Here is a 16765-nt window from a genome sequence, read left to right as displayed (position 1 = left end):
TTTTTAATTATTAATCAAAACACAAATCACTAAAATCAAATCCTTCTTTAATACTATCAACTAGTACTATAATTAAAAGTACATAACTAACTTTGCATTGGATCTTTAAATTGTTATTTAAAAAGATTCTATCGTTTCATTTTTTTCTACATAAATAGAATCATATCTTAATTATTAATCCTAGTAATTAAAGTATTTTGTCAAAGTTAGAGGACATGGTTAAAAAAAGTTAGAATGAAGAAAACGTAAATTTGTATAGCAGATCATAATTTTTTTTATCTTAGAAACACTTATTGTATATTAAAATAGCAAATCTTTTTTGAAAAACAATTTATATTTTAAAAAAAATATTAAAAATCGCATATAAGATATTAGATAATAAAGTTTTACATTTAAAAATGCATTTTAAGAGTCATATTTATTACTATTAAGAAAAGTTTTTTCACAATTCAAATTCAGAAATTAATGTTTTTAAAAATAACAATCCGTACCATATACATATTATTTTTTTTGTAATATTTAATATTAAAAAATTAATAATTTTTATAAAAATATAACTTTTTAAAAAAAAAATAATTTTATGCAAATATTTCTATTTTATTTAATTGGTTGAATTTTAATTAAGTGTACGCATACTTTTTTTGATTAAAAAATACGTTTTTTGAATTTTTTTTTATCAGATTGGTTTTTTTTTTATTTTCTTTAATTTTTGATAAAAAAAAATTTTTTTCAAGTCATTTCTTTTCAGTTAAATAAACAATTTATAATTATTTGATTTTTACAACATAATAAAAAAGACTTTTTTTAAATTTTATCAAATTTTTCTAAAAATTATTTATTTTTTTTTAATTTCTTTAAATTTCTTAAAAAATTATTTTTTTTTTAAATTTTTAAATTTTTAAATTTTTTTTTTGAATATTAAAATATAATATGATAATTTCTTAAAATTATTATAAATTGATGAAGAAAAAAGTTTGATGTCAATTTTTAAAATGAAAAATGAATGAAAAAAAAAGTTATCGACTTTTAATTTTAATAAATAATTATATAAACAATAAAATTGGATTTTTTTGGTGGAAAATAAGGAAAAAAAAGGTAATTAATCTTTGATTTGTACTACATAATTTTTTTTCTCAAAATTATGAATATTATAAAATGTCGCTTAAAATAACGCAGCAATATTGTTTTTAAGACATTTGCAGGGAAACACGGAGAAGCATGTTAGAAGACTACATGTATGAATTTACATGGCGGAAAAAGAATAAAAATGAGGAATTTGAGTACATGTTAAAGAACATACATTTTTTTGTGAATTTTTAAGTGAAAAATAAAGTTTTTTTTTTCTGATTCTCCGTGTTTTTTTATGTTAGAAAAAGTAAAAAAATTTTATATGCGTAACCTTAACTAAAAGAAATCCATTTAATTAAATTAACAATAATATATAAATAATTTAAGCAAATTTTTAATTTTTTTAAATATAAGAAATTCTATTTATTCGACAAAATTTTTAATTAAAGTTTTTGAAATGGAAAAATCTAACTTCCTATAATAAAATTAGCAAAATATCCAAAATTACCCAATTACTAAAGTAATTAATATTTATATTAAAATAATTTGAATTTTATTCACAAAAGCATGAAAATTATAAATTTAAAAAACTAATTCAAATATGTTTAAATATTTATGTTTTATACTTTTAAAGTACAATCATGAAATTATTAATAAATATGCTAAAATAAATTTTTTTGTCATAGGATATTTTAAAAATGAAAAATTTATCAAAATTTTTATTACGTGTATTAATTTTAACTATATTATCAATATCCTCAACTATATCTTTATTAATAGATCCAGAAAAGAATTTAGACCATAATATTTTAATCTATTACACAGCTGATTTAAAAAGGGTATATGTATGCAACAAATATTTATTCTATAATGAAGCAAAAGCTTTAGAATATCAAAATTATTTATACTTGAATTTTAATAAAAATACCAGCACTTATAAACCACCAGGAGGAACTAAAAATAAAATTAATAAGATTAAAAATAAATATATGATTGGAGAAAGAAGTTATGGATATTTTGTTGCAATTAATCCTTTTAGTGAAAGATTTAGAGAACGTGTATGGGGTGATTGTGGTGAATGTTATAGTAAAATTAATATTTCAGATTTTAGAAATAGAGTAAGTTTAGAAAAAAATAATTAAAAGATATATTTTTAATTAGGTATTGGAAGAACTAAACATGTATAGAAAAATACATGGTGTACCTTCTGTTTCATATGATTCAAAATATAATGAATTGGCTAAAAGTGAGGCAGAAAATTTTTTAAAGACTCATAACAGTTTTATTTGTATTAGAAGAACTGAATATAGTTGCATTTATTTGGAACTATCAAATTTTGATGCTCATTCTATGATCACATCTTTATATGTAAAATTAATGACTTATTATAATTGGAAAAAAAATTCTTATACACCAAACTTAGTTAATGGAGTACAACTAATTTGGAAAAAAGCAAAATATATTGGACTTGATTTTGCAATAGAAGGTTCCTTTGTTACTACATTTTTAATATTTTCATCTAAAGTTACAGATGATAAAAATTACAAGAAAAACGTTTTTCCAGTTAAGTCAACATATATTAAGAAGTATGGTACTTTACCATAATAAATTAACTTAAGAAAAAAAAATGATAAAATTGATAAATACAATTACAAAAGAATTTGTAATAAATTATTATTCAATGATAATAATTTATATGTTTTTTTGGCACATAACTTTTTATGTATTAAAAAATTAGTACATAACTTAAAAAACTTAAACAAACATTATAAAATATTTACTGGTACAATAATTTAATTATATATTTATTAAACAAGATATTAAAATATTCAAAGTTTAATACAATAAAAAGAAAAAGTAGTTAAAATTTTGAGATAAAAAAAGTCACTTTTTAAATGTAAATTTTTTTAAAAAAAGAATTGAAATATAAGTAAAAAATATTAAATTTTTAATGTTAGCAGTTGCAAAAAAATTTTATATTAAAATCTATATTATTTAAAATGACAAATATTATTTACAAGATAATATTGTACAAATTATGAAATTTTATGTTAAAATTAATTTTTTATGAATCCATTTAGTTCATTTAACTCTGAATTTGTAATACAACTTTGCCTGAATCATTCATTTTTCTAATTCATCTTGATATTTTAGATACATAGATTTATATTAGAATGATTTAAAAAAAAAAATTTTTTTTATGATCAATAAATAATTAAAATGTCATTCAAAATTTTATGTAACAAAAGTTATAATTAAAAAAAAAGTTTATAAAAAACATATTAATTAGTATTGTCGGAAGTTGTAGAATTTTAAGATTTGTTAAATAATAACATTTTATCTTTATGAAAATGTTTGCATTTAACATAAAGTCAAAGTTTATAAATTTTTTATAATCACAAAAAATGCTACTTTTTTTTATTTTAACATTATGATATATAAATACTAAATTTGTCACTCCGTAGTAAATAATAATATTTATATTTCTAGATATTGTTAATATTTTATGTAGCAACTTGCAAGTTTTAAATTAATAATTATTAAAAATAGTATTTATATATACTTTTAATATATCTAAATATAAAGATCACTAAATAAAATGCAATGTAATTAACTAAATTTTCATATAATATTTGATAATAAAGATGAAATATTTTTTTAGTATTCTGATAAATATTTCTTTTTTTATTATATTAATAACATCTACTAATACTTCTGTGAAGGTAGAAAAATGTTCTTCAGATTGTGAATCAAATGTTGTAGAAGATTTTCCTAAAGATCCCTACAAAGTTAAATATTATAGATATTCTTTAAAAAGTTTTTACTATTGTAATAATTATAGTTTTTTTAATGAAATTGATGCATTAAATTACTACCATTATTTGTATTCCAATACAACAGATGATAAACAAAAGTATAAACCAAATGGTGGAACCAAAAAATGGACAGTTTATAAACTTGAAAATAGATATCTATTTAGAGAATATAGTGGAAAGATGTATTATTTTAAAAATTCATTTACTGCTAAAATTAATCCTAAAGTATGGAAAAATTGTAGTTATAAATGTTATTCAGAAAATAATTTTACAGAATTTAAGAAAAAAGTAAGTTTAGATAAAAATATATAAATATATTTTAAAGTAGATGGTAGAAGAATTAAACATGTATAGAGAATTACATGATGCAAATCAACTTGTTTATAATGAAACACTTGCTCAAGAAGCTCAGAAAATAGCAGAAGAAAAGGCACAAAAAGGTAGTCATAGTCATTGTGATAAAAATCTTCCTTTTGGTTGTCTTTTTGGATCTTTAATTCATTTTAATGTTGGTAAAATGTTATACTCAATGTACAATGAATTTCTTTCAAAGTATGACTTTGCAGCTGATTATGTTTATCGTAGATATACTCCTGGACTAGAATTAATTTGGAAAAATGTAAAACAAGTTGGTGTTGGGGTTGCAGAAGACTCTCTATTTGGTTATGTTATTTTTACATTTTCATCTAAAATTACAAATGATTCAAGTTACTATGATAATATTTTTCCTGTACAAAACAAGTATATTCAAATGTATGCTAAAGATTAAGATTACCATGAGTTAAAAAAAATAAATGATCACTTTTTATATAGAAGAATACATTTTTTCCAGACAAAAAAAATATTATTAATTAATTATTGTAGGAATAATATAAATATTTTCATATGCATTTCTAGAACCTATAATATTAATTAATAAAGTACTTATGTTTCATTTATAAAAAAAACTTTTTTATTTAATTTAAAAAAACATGAACATATTTTCTAGGTTATTTTCTAATATAGTAATTTATTATATTTCATATTTTTTACTTTTAGTTAATTAGGAATCAAAAAATCAAGTGTAGATTAAAATGTTATATTGTTTTTTATTTATCTAATTAAGAATACTTAATTTTTAATTATATTATTGAACCCTTTATTTATTGTAAAACAGAAGTATAAAATTATGAATTTTTAATGATAATTGTAACTGGAATCATTTTAATTAAAATCTATAATTTTTGTATTGAAGAATACTTAAAATAAAATAATATATTTTTAAATTAATTTTTTTAAAAGATTATTCTAACTCATTTTTTATTTCAACTGTACTATAATGTTGTCTGAATCTTTCATCTTGATTTTTTAGATATATAGATTTATATTAGAAATGATTTTTCAAAGACATACTTATTTTCTTGATCAATAAATAATTAAAAATGCCATTTAAAATTTTGAGTAACAAAGATCATAATCCAAAAAAAAGTTTTTAGAAGACATATTAATTAATATTTTTTGAAGTTGTAAAATTTAAAGATTTGTTAAATAATAATATTTTATCTTCCTGATAATGTTTACTTTAACATAAAGCTAAAGTTCATAAATTAATAAAATCATTAAAAAAGTTATTAATTTTTATTTTAATTTAATGATTTATAGATATTGAAGTTTTGCACTCCACAATAATTATAATTTTTTATGTATAAAATTATATATTCCTTATTATTTACGTAGTACTACATAAATTTCAACTTATTAATTGTTTAAAAAATAGTTTATATATACTTAAAGTTTGTAAGCATGAATATCATTAATAAAAAAAGAATAAAATTTATTTTATTTCTATTTAGTATTTATTAAAAATATGAAATATTTTTTTTTGAACATTTTTATATGTATATTACTTTTTATTATATTATTAACAGATAAAATTACTTCTGTAAGAGTTAAAACAAAAAAAAAAGAACAACAAAAATATGTAGATTTTACTAGAGATCGTTATAAAATTAGCTATTATAGAATTAATTCTGAAACTGTTCTTGAATGTAATGGTTATGTTTTTGCCAATGAAATTTATGCAATAAATTATTATCGTTATTTGTGGTCCAATACAACAGAAGACAAAAGCCAGTATAGACCAACAGGAGGAAGTAGAAGATTTAACATAACTCATGTTCGAAATAAATATTTAATTAAAGAATATAGTGCTGGTATGTATTTTCTTAAAAATCCATTTAGTACTAAAATTCATGGATATGTATGGGATGGTTGTGAATATAACTGTTATTCACAAAATAATTTTATGGAATTCAGAAAAAGAGTAAGTTTAGATAAAAATTTGTTAAATATTTTTAATTAGGTTGTTAAAGAATTAAACTTGTATAGACAATTACATGGTGCTGGTAAACTTATTTATAGTGTAAAATTTAGTAAAATAGCTCAAAGTATGGCAAATGAAAGAGCACAAAAGGGTATTCATAGTCATTGTGATAGAAATCCAGTTTTTGGTTGTCTTGCTGGTTCTTTAATGCGCCAAAATATTGGTAACATAATTTCATCCATGTACAATGATTTGCTTGGAAATTATGACTTTGCTTTTATGTTTTTAAATCGTAAAAAATACTACCCACTACAATTAATTTGGAAAAGTTCAAAATATTTTGGTGTTGGTATTGCAGAAGACTCTTTTTATGCTTATGTTGTTTTAACATTTTCATCCATATTAAGAAATGATAAAAATTACTATAAAAATGTTTCACCCATCCAAAAAAAATTTATTGCCTTGTATACTAGAAGTTTAAATCGCCGTGAGTAAAAAAAAAATTAACTAGTTTTTATTATTATATAGTAAATATATTTTTTTCCAAATAAGAAAAAATATGTTAAATAAACTATTAATATTATTACTACTAAAATTATTGTAGAAGTGATTTAAATAATGTTATATACATAAATTAATACTATAACATTAATTAATATCATTTTTTTTTATTTCATTTGAAAAAAAAAATATTATATAAGATTAAAATCATATCCATTTTAAATAAAAAATAATAATCAAAAATCATTAATATTTTCAGTTATAACAATCTAAAAACTAATACTCATATTATAACTAATACTAATAAATATGTAAATAAAATTAAAAATAAAACTAACTGTAAATTTTAATACAAACATTTATTATTCTATGTTTATAATAATTATAATTTCTTTTAAATTATACTTTTTGAAAAAAAAAGAATTATTTTTAAATAAAACATTCAAATAAAATTACATAAAAAATAATCCCTAATTTTTAATTTTTGTCCTCTAATTATAATTTTTCATTCTCATGACAAAAAAAAAAAAGATATATTATATAAAAACTTTTTGTTGTTGTTAGCTATTATTTTAGTTCATTTTATTTGTTAAAAATATAATATATGTTTTAAAATTATTTCTTTTATAATCTAAGATCAATTTATTTTGATGGACAGTTAGTTATACAAAATATATGTCATTTATATATATTTTTATAAATTGATAGAAAAAAAAAATATTATATTGGGTTATTTTTATGTAAGTATATAGTTATGTTTTGTTATGATTATAAGTTAAGTTAAAAATAACTTTTTTTTTTTTAAAAAATAATAAATTTTATTTTCTTTTTTTTATATTATAAATATTTTATAATGTATCATATTAAAATATAATTTTTGACTGTTTAAAATGACAGGATATGATATATTATATTGTTACATTAAACTAATTGAACTGGTATTCTCATCATATTACCATAATATGATGAAATTCTAGTTTTTATACTAATATTCTTATCTCTCATCTTCTTATCATAATTTACTTTTTTTTTTACAATAAATAAATACAACTTATACATAAATGTGTTAGGTACTATATTTTATTTTTTAATTTTGTTATTAAAATTTATTAATATACATATATATATATATATTTATTTATTTATTTGGATATAATGGAACCATCAATAAATTCTATACCACCTGTACCTTCTAAAATGAGATGGGGCATGAAAATTAAACTTTTATGGGCTGCAATTGGAATAAGTGCTGGTCTTATGGCTGGACCAATTTTTGAAATACATTATCAAAATCATGCTGTATTAATTATAGCATTATTTTCATCAATTGCTGCATCAATATTATTTTATATCCATTTAAGTTATCATAAAAGAAATATTTGGAAATGGAATTCAAAATGTTTTAAAATTATTATATATTCAAGTAAGATATTTTATAATAATAATTAATACTTTCTTTTTTTTAATATTATAGATATTATATTATGTATATTATGTTTAATAGGATGTATTACATGTTTAATTATAGCAGGTATAAATAAAGAAACAGTAACAACAGAAGGTTTAAAAGGAAATAATAGGTGGATGATGGCAGTATGGTTATGGATGAGTTTTAAATGGACAATGATGATTGCTATTTATACACAAAAATATTCACAAAAAGTAATTGGATCACTTCTTTATTCTCAACCAATTTAATTATGTAATAAATTACATGTCAAATAATTTATATTCTTTACAATGTTACTATAATTATATAAAAAATAAAAATGTAAATAAATATATTATGGTATTGGAAAAAAAAAAAAAATTATTAAGAATTAAAAAAAATTATTTTAATATGTATATATGTATACTATAAATGAAGATAGAAATATTATTTTTAATAAAATAAAAGAAGCATTAAAGTTAATTTTTAAAATATTTATATAATGTTTTATCAAATAAAAATATAAACTTTATGACATAATAATTAAATATTAAATTTAAATATTTTTATATTAAAAAAATTTTTTTATATTTATTTTAGGAATATAACCAATTTAATTTAACAGTATTAAGAAATTGTTTTTAATCATCATCCTCTAATTCTGGAGACAAATTTTTGGCACCTTGAGCAATTTTTTCATCCAACATTTTAAAAAATTCAACTTGACTTGAACTTTCAATAATGCTATAAAAAAATAATTAATAATAATACATTTTTTTTATATTAATAATCAAAATACCTAAGTTGTTTTCCATTAAGTCCTGGATTATTTATGGACAATAACCCGTCATTATTGGAATTATTGTTATTCTTAACATCAACATTTTCATCTGTAACATATAATATGTTTCTAAAATTTTTATTTTTTATTATTATATAAATTATTATATATGATTTTCTTACTCTTCTTCTTCTTCTTTCATATTTTTATTTATTGGTGTCGTGTCAGAGCAACATATCGTGTTTCCATTGCAATTTGTCTAAAATTACAAATTTTATAAAATAACTTATATAGAAATTTTTTTATTTTTAAAATTAAATTTATAATAAATATTTGTAAATAAATTAAAAAAAAAATAATAATAATAATAACATACCTTTTTATTATTACCTCGTATTGACAAATGTTTTTCTTTACATAAATCTTGTAAATCATTTTGTGATATACTTTTACTTAACCTACATCCCATATTTTCAAATAGTATAACAGTATTTAGATGTATAATAAAGTTTTTTTTTTTTAACCAATTCCAATATAAAGAAATATTTTTTAAATTTAATTTTAACAATTTTCAAGTCGGCAATAGATAGCCGAAACTAGGATCTCTTTTTCATGCAGAGACTTTTTAGTAGAGAAATAAAATTTTAATAGATGTATAGTAAAATTAAAAAAAAAAGCGTAATTAGTTTAATGATGAAGAATATGTGTACTTTGAAATATATTGGAAATGTTGAAATTTGTTACCACAAAAAGCTGAAGCAATTGAGTGTAATTTCATTAATAGAATGATATGAATAGAAGGTAATTAAAATGTTTTATTGAAAGAAAATAATAATGTAAAAAAATAAAAAGATTGTATATCCTCCATTATGTTAATGATCACGAGAATTTTTGGTTATTGAAAAAAAAATAATAAAAAAAAAAATTAGTAAGACATACACCTGAATAATTGGGTGCCTTTTGGCCAAAATTTAGTTATATTGTAAACCTAATAAATTATATTAGATGTCCAAATAATTAAAAATAATGGGAAATATGTATCAGATTATAATAAAAAAATAAATATTTTAATATATTATAAAGTTGTTATATATATTAAAATAAAATAAATACATAAAAATTAAATATCTTAGCTTTTTATTTAAAATTGTTTATTCTAAAAATTTTAAAATTTTAAAATGTTTATATTTTTCATTTATAAATGAAATTAGATAATTTTTCAAAAATATTTAAAATTATAATTTTTAGGAATATTAAATAAATATATAATTTAAAACATAAGGACATTTTTTTAAAAACATCTTTTTTAATATTAAAATTTACATTTAAAATATACCTTTTAATTATTGTTTAAATATCTAGAACTAAACATATTTCTTTATGAGGGCTTTCATCACATTAACTAGCTTAAAATAATTATTTAGTTGGTAGAGTATATAATCATTGAATATGTTAGCTACAAAGGAAATATTAAAGCTTTTCATTAAACACAATTGTTAAAGAATAATAAAATTAAGTTGAACGAGAAATTGAACCAATCAAAATAATAAATTGATTATATATTAAAAGCTTCTAAATTTGATTGGAGGAAAATAAATTTTCATTCAAATAAAATTATAAATATATTTTTTTTAAATATTTTAATATATACAATAATATCAACTGAGATAATCTATAAGCTAACATATTGATATATATGTATATATAGAACAATAAAAAAAAAAAAATAAAAACCAAACATTTTATAAATAGAAAAATTTTAAATATAAATTGAATAATTTATATTTATATTGTATATTTTTAACAAAATATTTCAATCTTTATCTTTTTAACTTATTACATCATTGTTTGCTATAGCTTTTTACCATTTTATATTTTTATCTATCCCGTTTTAGTTTAATTACAATTTTTAACAAAATTCAATGAAAATTCAATAATCATTTCTCTATTCAATTAAACTTTTACAAACTAAAATTTTATACTAAAAAAAAAAAATAACTTTGAATAGGAAAAATAATAATAATATTATAGTAATAAAAAAATTTTATCAATGATATAAATAAATTTCGAACATTTGTTAATTTTTAAATTACTTAAAATATTAATTTAAAAAAAAAATTTATATTAATAGTAATATATTTTATTGATGAATAATGACAGTCATAATATTATATATTTTAAGTAAATTTGTGGATGGTACCACATGAATAATTAACTTTTAAAAGCTCCAAGCATTATAATTTTCGACAAATGCAAAAGAATACATGTGTGAGAAGATATAATAAGATATATTATTTAACAAATGCAAAAATAACTAAGATTTAGTATTTTAAGCTGTTTTCATCTATTTAAAATTTCATTTATCTTTTTTTTTTTCTTATAAAGTATTATAAAAAATATAATAATTCAGATGTTAAAAATTTTAACAATTAAATTTTTTTTTAAATTAAAAATAGTAAAATTTGTATCTAAACTTTTAACAATAAAATATGATTTATTTAATAGTTATATATTATAAAAATATCTAAACCACTTTAGATATATACTCACTATTTTATAAATTTGCAAGTTAAATTTTTTTTTTATTATCATACTACGAATAGCTATAAACAAATATATATATGTATAACATTTTATTGTAAAAATTTTAAATTAACTTTAATTTATTTTTAATGCTATTAAATATGTAACTATACTTTTTTTTTTGATGGCACATTTCTACAAAAATCAATAAACAAATATAATTTGTATAAAAATAATAATTGTTATACTTTTAAGTTATATAAATAAAAAAAAAGAAAATATTTATAAAAATAGATTTATATTTAAAAATATTTCAAAACATTTAAGTGCATCATTCAATAGAAATATCATTGGTTGATAAATAAATTAATATAAAAAAATAATGTAAACGTCATCGGCTATTTAAACTTTTTATTATTACTTAATAAAACAAGAACAAACAAAAAGTACTAAACTTCCATTTTTAGTTTTTCTAATTCTGCCAAAAATTCATCCAACTTTTGAATTTTACAAAGTTGATTATTTTGTAACTTTTCCCCAGAATCTGCTTTTTCTTTTAATTTCAAAGTATCATCAATTTTCTTTTGTAAATTGAAAATTTTCTTTTCTTTATCACTTTTTAATGGTTTGACAGAAGAAGCAATTTCTTCTTTTGTCAATATCCTTCCAACACTTTTTCCATCAGTTGTAGCTTTTCTTAGATGTGGTGGTATATACACTGATTTCTTGATTGCAGATGATCCCGAATTAACTAGTTTATCCAATGGATGATCTTCTCTTTTTTTGGTAGATAATTGAGTTGAACCTTTTTGAATTTCAAATTCTTTAAATTTATTTGATTGAGATGGTCTAAATTGTACATCCCATAATTCATGTGGAGATTCATAATTTTTACTTAAAATATTTTTTCCTGTATAATGAATGATGGCATAACCATTATCCATACGCATACGAGGGGCACATGTTGCACTGAGGAAATGTTGACCATCAGAAGCCCATGAAAAGAGTGTTGTGTTTGGGCGTTCAATAGTACTAATTAATGATTTTTTTTTAGTATCCCAAAATTCCATTCTTCCGGCAGAAAGATTAGAAAAACCACATGCAGCAATAATTGATCCAATTGGATTATAGTATATTTCATTTCTGTGTCCATCAGGAAAAGCAAAAGTTATATCACCTTTCAAATTGAAAACACTTAATTTGGAAGGCATATAACCATAACATACAGTAAATTCAGTTCCTGTTGGATTCCATTCAGCTTCATATATTGGTCCTTCTTTATCCAAACTAAGTCTTATTCCGTTGTCATTACCTAGTGTTAAAAGATATAAACTTTGTTCACCATAATAATTTTTGTTAGATTCATCAACTTCAATAAAAACTTGACATAAAAGAGCACTTCCTTTAGAATTCCACTTAAGAGAAACTCTGTCACTTTTAAAAAGTGTTCTTGTTGAAATAAGACTAAAATCTTTGTCAATCCTTCTTATCTCAACTCTTGCAGGTTCACTACCCTTATTTTGATGATACAAAGCAACTATTGGTGTCTCACCAGGAGAAACTTTAAAATTTGAAACTTTTTTAAAAGTTTTTTTCCACACGTATCTTTCAAATGAATTATTTTCATAAACTAACAACTCTGAACCAAGTAATCTTAAGGCATACTTCTCATCTGAAGTCCATTGTGGTTGCCAGATGACATTTTTTTCAGCAATTGTAACAACCATACATTCACCATCAGAACATCTCCAAAAACGAAGATTAGGATTTGGTTTACGTGGTGGCTCTCCTGGTTTAGAACGACCATATACAACATAAGGTTCCCATGTTACCATAACATTATCATTTGGAGAAAATAATATAGATTGAATTTTTTGTAATGGTTCAGAGACAATAACATCCTTTGTTTCACTATTTATTATATAAGTATTTGTAGAATCACAGTAGGCAAAATATTTTCCATTATGAGAATATTGAGAACATCTAACAAATAATTCACGAGAATTTCTAAAAGAAAAAATTAATTTAAATTATTTTTTTTTTAAAAAAAACTAACATTTCTTTGTTAAAGACAACATTATTATTTGAGATAATTTCCAAACCATGACTGTGTCTTACTAAAAATATATATTTTATAAAATTAATTATATAACTCACCTAAAATATCCATATTTAACAAATAAATTACTTTAAATGCTAGGTAATTTTAATAAAAAAAAAATTATATATTATAAATCATTGGGATTTCGTACATAGTGCAGGGTCTTTATTGGAACATTAATATTAAATTTAGTACTGTGTTCCTGTATTTTTATTTTAATAAATTAAATAATTTTTATAAATATAACAATAAGATTAACAATCATTCTAAGTTGTATTTATACAAAAAGTGTAATTTCAAATGATTTTAATGAGTCTTTTTTTTTTCAACTTCAGTTTCTAATACTTTTATGACTTCGACAGCTTGCTGGAGAATTGTTAATTTTGTATGTTTTTCTTCCTTATCTTTAATGTAATCAGAACATATTTTTGCTAAATCAGAAAAAGCAGCATTTATGTCATGAACACGGATACGTTCTCGTATATTATTTGCAGTTCTTTTGTAATCTTTTTTACCATCTGGTGATTTCTCTTCACTTTTATCTTTTTTAGTTCTTTTTTTAACAAGTTTAACATCACCTCTTCCTTCACTATATGATTTTTCTGTTCCTGTTGAATCGGATCCATAAGAAATTGGTTGATAAAAAGAAGAATTTGAGGGTAAATTTTCAACTAGAAATGGTTTCTAAATATTAATATATTTACTTATTTTATAAAATAAAAACTTACTTGGACTAAATTTTCATTAGATTTTGGTCCTTGATATAATACATTTGTAGTACACTTATTAGAAGGAATATTTGAATAGTTGTATGGTTGCCTATCAATATCATACACTTGATTATTTGTACTGTAAGAGGGTGTTGAAGAATATACAGAATATTCATTATTTTGTAAATAAGATGAAGAATAAGGATAAATATTATTTTCTGTGTTAAAATTATTCCAATTACCATAAGTAGAATGGTAAAAGTCAGAAATAGATGGAAGCGGCTGATATCTTTGACTATTATCCTGATAATAATTATTTTCAGTAGGAATATCAGATACAATATTATCTCTACTTGTTGTGGTAGTTACATATTCATCAATGAAATCCGTTTTAATATCATTTGGTTGAAAATCACCATTAGAAAATGACATTGTTTATAAATAATAAGATACAAATAGAGTGCAGTCTAGCTATTTCTCGAATTAGTTTTAAATGCGCAAAAGATATAAAAAGATACTCCTCCAACAGCTTGATGTCAAATCATTAAATGCCGTGTCCAACAGACGGCGTTATACAAAATCTAACAATAACGATTGTACTGACAAACATTTTACACTTATTATATATAAGAGGTACTAATTAAATTGCCATGAAATACATATATAACACAAATACCTTAGATAAATGTTTCTACAATTTATAGGTAAATTAAAATGTGAAGCATCTTAAAAAAAAATCGATATATATATATTTATTAAAAAAAATAAAACATTTTTTATACCGTTAAATTTTATTTGTTGACAATATTTATATTATAAATAAAAAAAAAGTTATTTGGTTTATGATGAAATAATTACATACACTGATTTTAAAAAATGTTTATGTTATGCTTAGATTTAGAAAAATTCACGATCCGGGAAAATCGTAGGTGCAACCATTGTCCAAAAGTAGAGTAAAACTGCAACCCATGATGATACAATTTTAACCCAGAGTGAAGCAGTATTTGAATTCAAATGAGTAATGTCATTATCAGGAGAATACCAACTAGTCATTGTCATCATTATGTAAAGTGAAGCAAGAGCAAAAATGAAATGGCAATAACTATATGAATATGAAACACTGTCTTTTTCATTGTCATAAACCTGACCACCTTCAACATCATTGGTATTTGATGAATCTAAAATTAAAAAAAAATTATTATTAAAAGGACGTTTGTTACGACAACAGACTTAGAGGAATTAAATCACCTTCTGTACCTTGATTTCCACCGCCAGTAATTGCACCCATTGCCGTATTAGATGTAGTTCTAATAGCTGAATATAATAAACAAGCCATGAAAATAAAAAGTGATACAAGTGATTCAACTGGAATTGGTGTAGCATAACTTGAAGGTATGTCAGATGTAGGTCCTAATAGTTTTCTTAAAGATGGATTACATGACTTGTCTGGATTATTTGTTAATGCTGACCAGGTGAGATAAACTGTGTACATAGACATAAATGAGGATTGTAATAATCCAGAATGAGGGAAATTTTCTTGAATTTTGGGTAAAATTGAGATGACTGATATAGCTAAACATAAAATAATATTAAAAATAATGGCAAATTTAGGGAGTCCACATCCTTCACCTCCGTAATTTTTAAAAATAAATATAGAACCAATTATACAAACAGCATAGTTAAGAATTACAAAACCATACAATAAAAATGCCCATGCACGAGGAGATTCACTTTCCTCATATGAATTTATCATATAAATAGCTAAACCATGAGCAAAATCAATTATGAGAATTAACTGTATTAAAATAAATAAGCATCCTCCAATCATACCAATAACCATCATTGGTTCAGAAAATGATTTTGACGTTATCATAAAATAACCTACAGCAATACCAGCCACCATTAAGTATTTGAAAAACCAAAATCCGTTTTGAATACCAGCTCTAGGATCTTTACTACTTTTAACCCCTATCATCAAAACAGAGAAGATACCAAAAAAAGTTGCTAGTGCACTACATAATCTATATACAGCCTGATATCCTGTAACAGCTTTACAATCAACACCTAAACCATTACAAAACCAAGAAGATTTATCCAGTTTTTCTTGAACGGCTGGTGCAAGCATGATAGCTGAAACAATTGTTCCAACTAAAAGCATCAATACATACATAATTCTTGTAGTTGTTGATGATTTTGTTGTTGGCATACAACTACAGCATAATGAACAAGCTGTAGTACCAAAGCAACATGCCATCTAAAATATAAAAAATTAATAAATACATCTATTTGTTGTAGATAACTTACTTGTGCAGCACATAATGGTGCAGTTAATAAACCTCCCATTCTTAAAAGTTATGTAATTAAGTATGATTTAAACCAAATATCTAATAATATTCTAATTATTAAAATATATAATTATATATAAAGTATATAAATATACTTTTTTATATATTAATGTCAGATGACTATTAAGTATTAACTAGTGTATACTAAATATCTCAATTGGAGTAAAATTGGAATTATGTGAAAGATGG

General features: G+C 20.9%; 8 protein-coding genes across 8 annotated transcripts; 4 read left to right on the top strand and 4 right to left on the bottom strand.

Annotated features, from left to right (window-relative positions):
* Positions 1–1766: 1766 nt before the first annotated feature.
* SRAE_1000182400 (CAP domain-containing protein) lies at positions 1767–2673 on the top strand (the record flags this gene model as incomplete). Its single annotated transcript, XM_024648826.1, has 2 exons — positions 1767–2186; positions 2230–2673. The coding sequence occupies 2 exons, from the start codon at positions 1767–1769 to the stop codon at positions 2671–2673; spliced, it is 864 nt and encodes a 287-aa protein (XP_024502765.1).
* Positions 2674–3713: 1040 nt separating this feature from the next.
* On the top strand, positions 3714–4653 carry SRAE_1000182300 (CAP domain-containing protein; the record flags this gene model as incomplete). The annotated part of the gene is made up of 2 exons (XM_024648825.1): positions 3714–4172; positions 4213–4653. The coding sequence occupies 2 exons, from the start codon at positions 3714–3716 to the stop codon at positions 4651–4653; spliced, it is 900 nt and encodes a 299-aa protein (XP_024502764.1).
* A 1077-nt stretch (positions 4654–5730) lies between these two features.
* SRAE_1000182200 (CAP domain-containing protein) lies at positions 5731–6681 on the top strand (the record flags this gene model as incomplete). Its single annotated transcript, XM_024648824.1, has 2 exons — positions 5731–6186; positions 6226–6681. 2 exons carry the CDS (start codon positions 5731–5733, stop codon positions 6679–6681), a joined length of 912 nt encoding a protein of 303 aa, XP_024502763.1.
* Positions 6682–7842: 1161 nt separating this feature from the next.
* Positions 7843–8385, top strand: SRAE_1000182100 (Heme transporter HRG family-containing protein; the record flags this gene model as incomplete). The annotated part of the gene is made up of 2 exons (XM_024648823.1): positions 7843–8110; positions 8162–8385. The coding sequence occupies 2 exons, from the start codon at positions 7843–7845 to the stop codon at positions 8383–8385; spliced, it is 492 nt and encodes a 163-aa protein (XP_024502762.1).
* A 372-nt stretch (positions 8386–8757) lies between these two features.
* SRAE_1000182000 (Protein of unknown function DUF4612 family-containing protein) lies at positions 8758–9366 on the bottom strand (the record flags this gene model as incomplete). The annotated part of the gene is made up of 4 exons (XM_024648822.1): positions 8758–8860; positions 8916–9026; positions 9080–9156; positions 9274–9366. The coding sequence occupies 4 exons, from the start codon at positions 9364–9366 to the stop codon at positions 8758–8760; spliced, it is 384 nt and encodes a 127-aa protein (XP_024502761.1).
* A 2503-nt stretch (positions 9367–11869) lies between these two features.
* On the bottom strand, positions 11870–13590 carry SRAE_1000181900 (Eukaryotic translation initiation factor 2A; the record flags this gene model as incomplete). The annotated part of the gene is made up of 3 exons (XM_024648821.1): positions 11870–13427; positions 13477–13537; positions 13578–13590. 3 exons carry the CDS (start codon positions 13588–13590, stop codon positions 11870–11872), a joined length of 1632 nt encoding a protein of 543 aa, XP_024502760.1.
* Positions 13591–13827: 237 nt separating this feature from the next.
* On the bottom strand, positions 13828–14663 carry SRAE_1000181800 (Protein daughterless; the record flags this gene model as incomplete). Its single annotated transcript, XM_024648820.1, has 2 exons — positions 13828–14205; positions 14250–14663. 2 exons carry the CDS (start codon positions 14661–14663, stop codon positions 13828–13830), a joined length of 792 nt encoding a protein of 263 aa, XP_024502759.1.
* A 465-nt stretch (positions 14664–15128) lies between these two features.
* On the bottom strand, positions 15129–16574 carry SRAE_1000181700 (TMS1; the record flags this gene model as incomplete). The annotated part of the gene is made up of 3 exons (XM_024648818.1): positions 15129–15409; positions 15462–16485; positions 16536–16574. 3 exons carry the CDS (start codon positions 16572–16574, stop codon positions 15129–15131), a joined length of 1344 nt encoding a protein of 447 aa, XP_024502758.1.
* Positions 16575–16765: the final 191 nt, after the last annotated feature.

This window comes from Strongyloides ratti (assembly GCF_001040885.1).
Source record: "Strongyloides ratti genome assembly S_ratti_ED321, chromosome : 1".
NCBI classification, from domain to species: domain Eukaryota; kingdom Metazoa; phylum Nematoda; class Chromadorea; order Rhabditida; family Strongyloididae; genus Strongyloides; species Strongyloides ratti.
The sequence above is the reverse complement of the archived record's forward strand: the minus strand, read 5'-3'. Positions and strand labels throughout refer to the sequence as shown.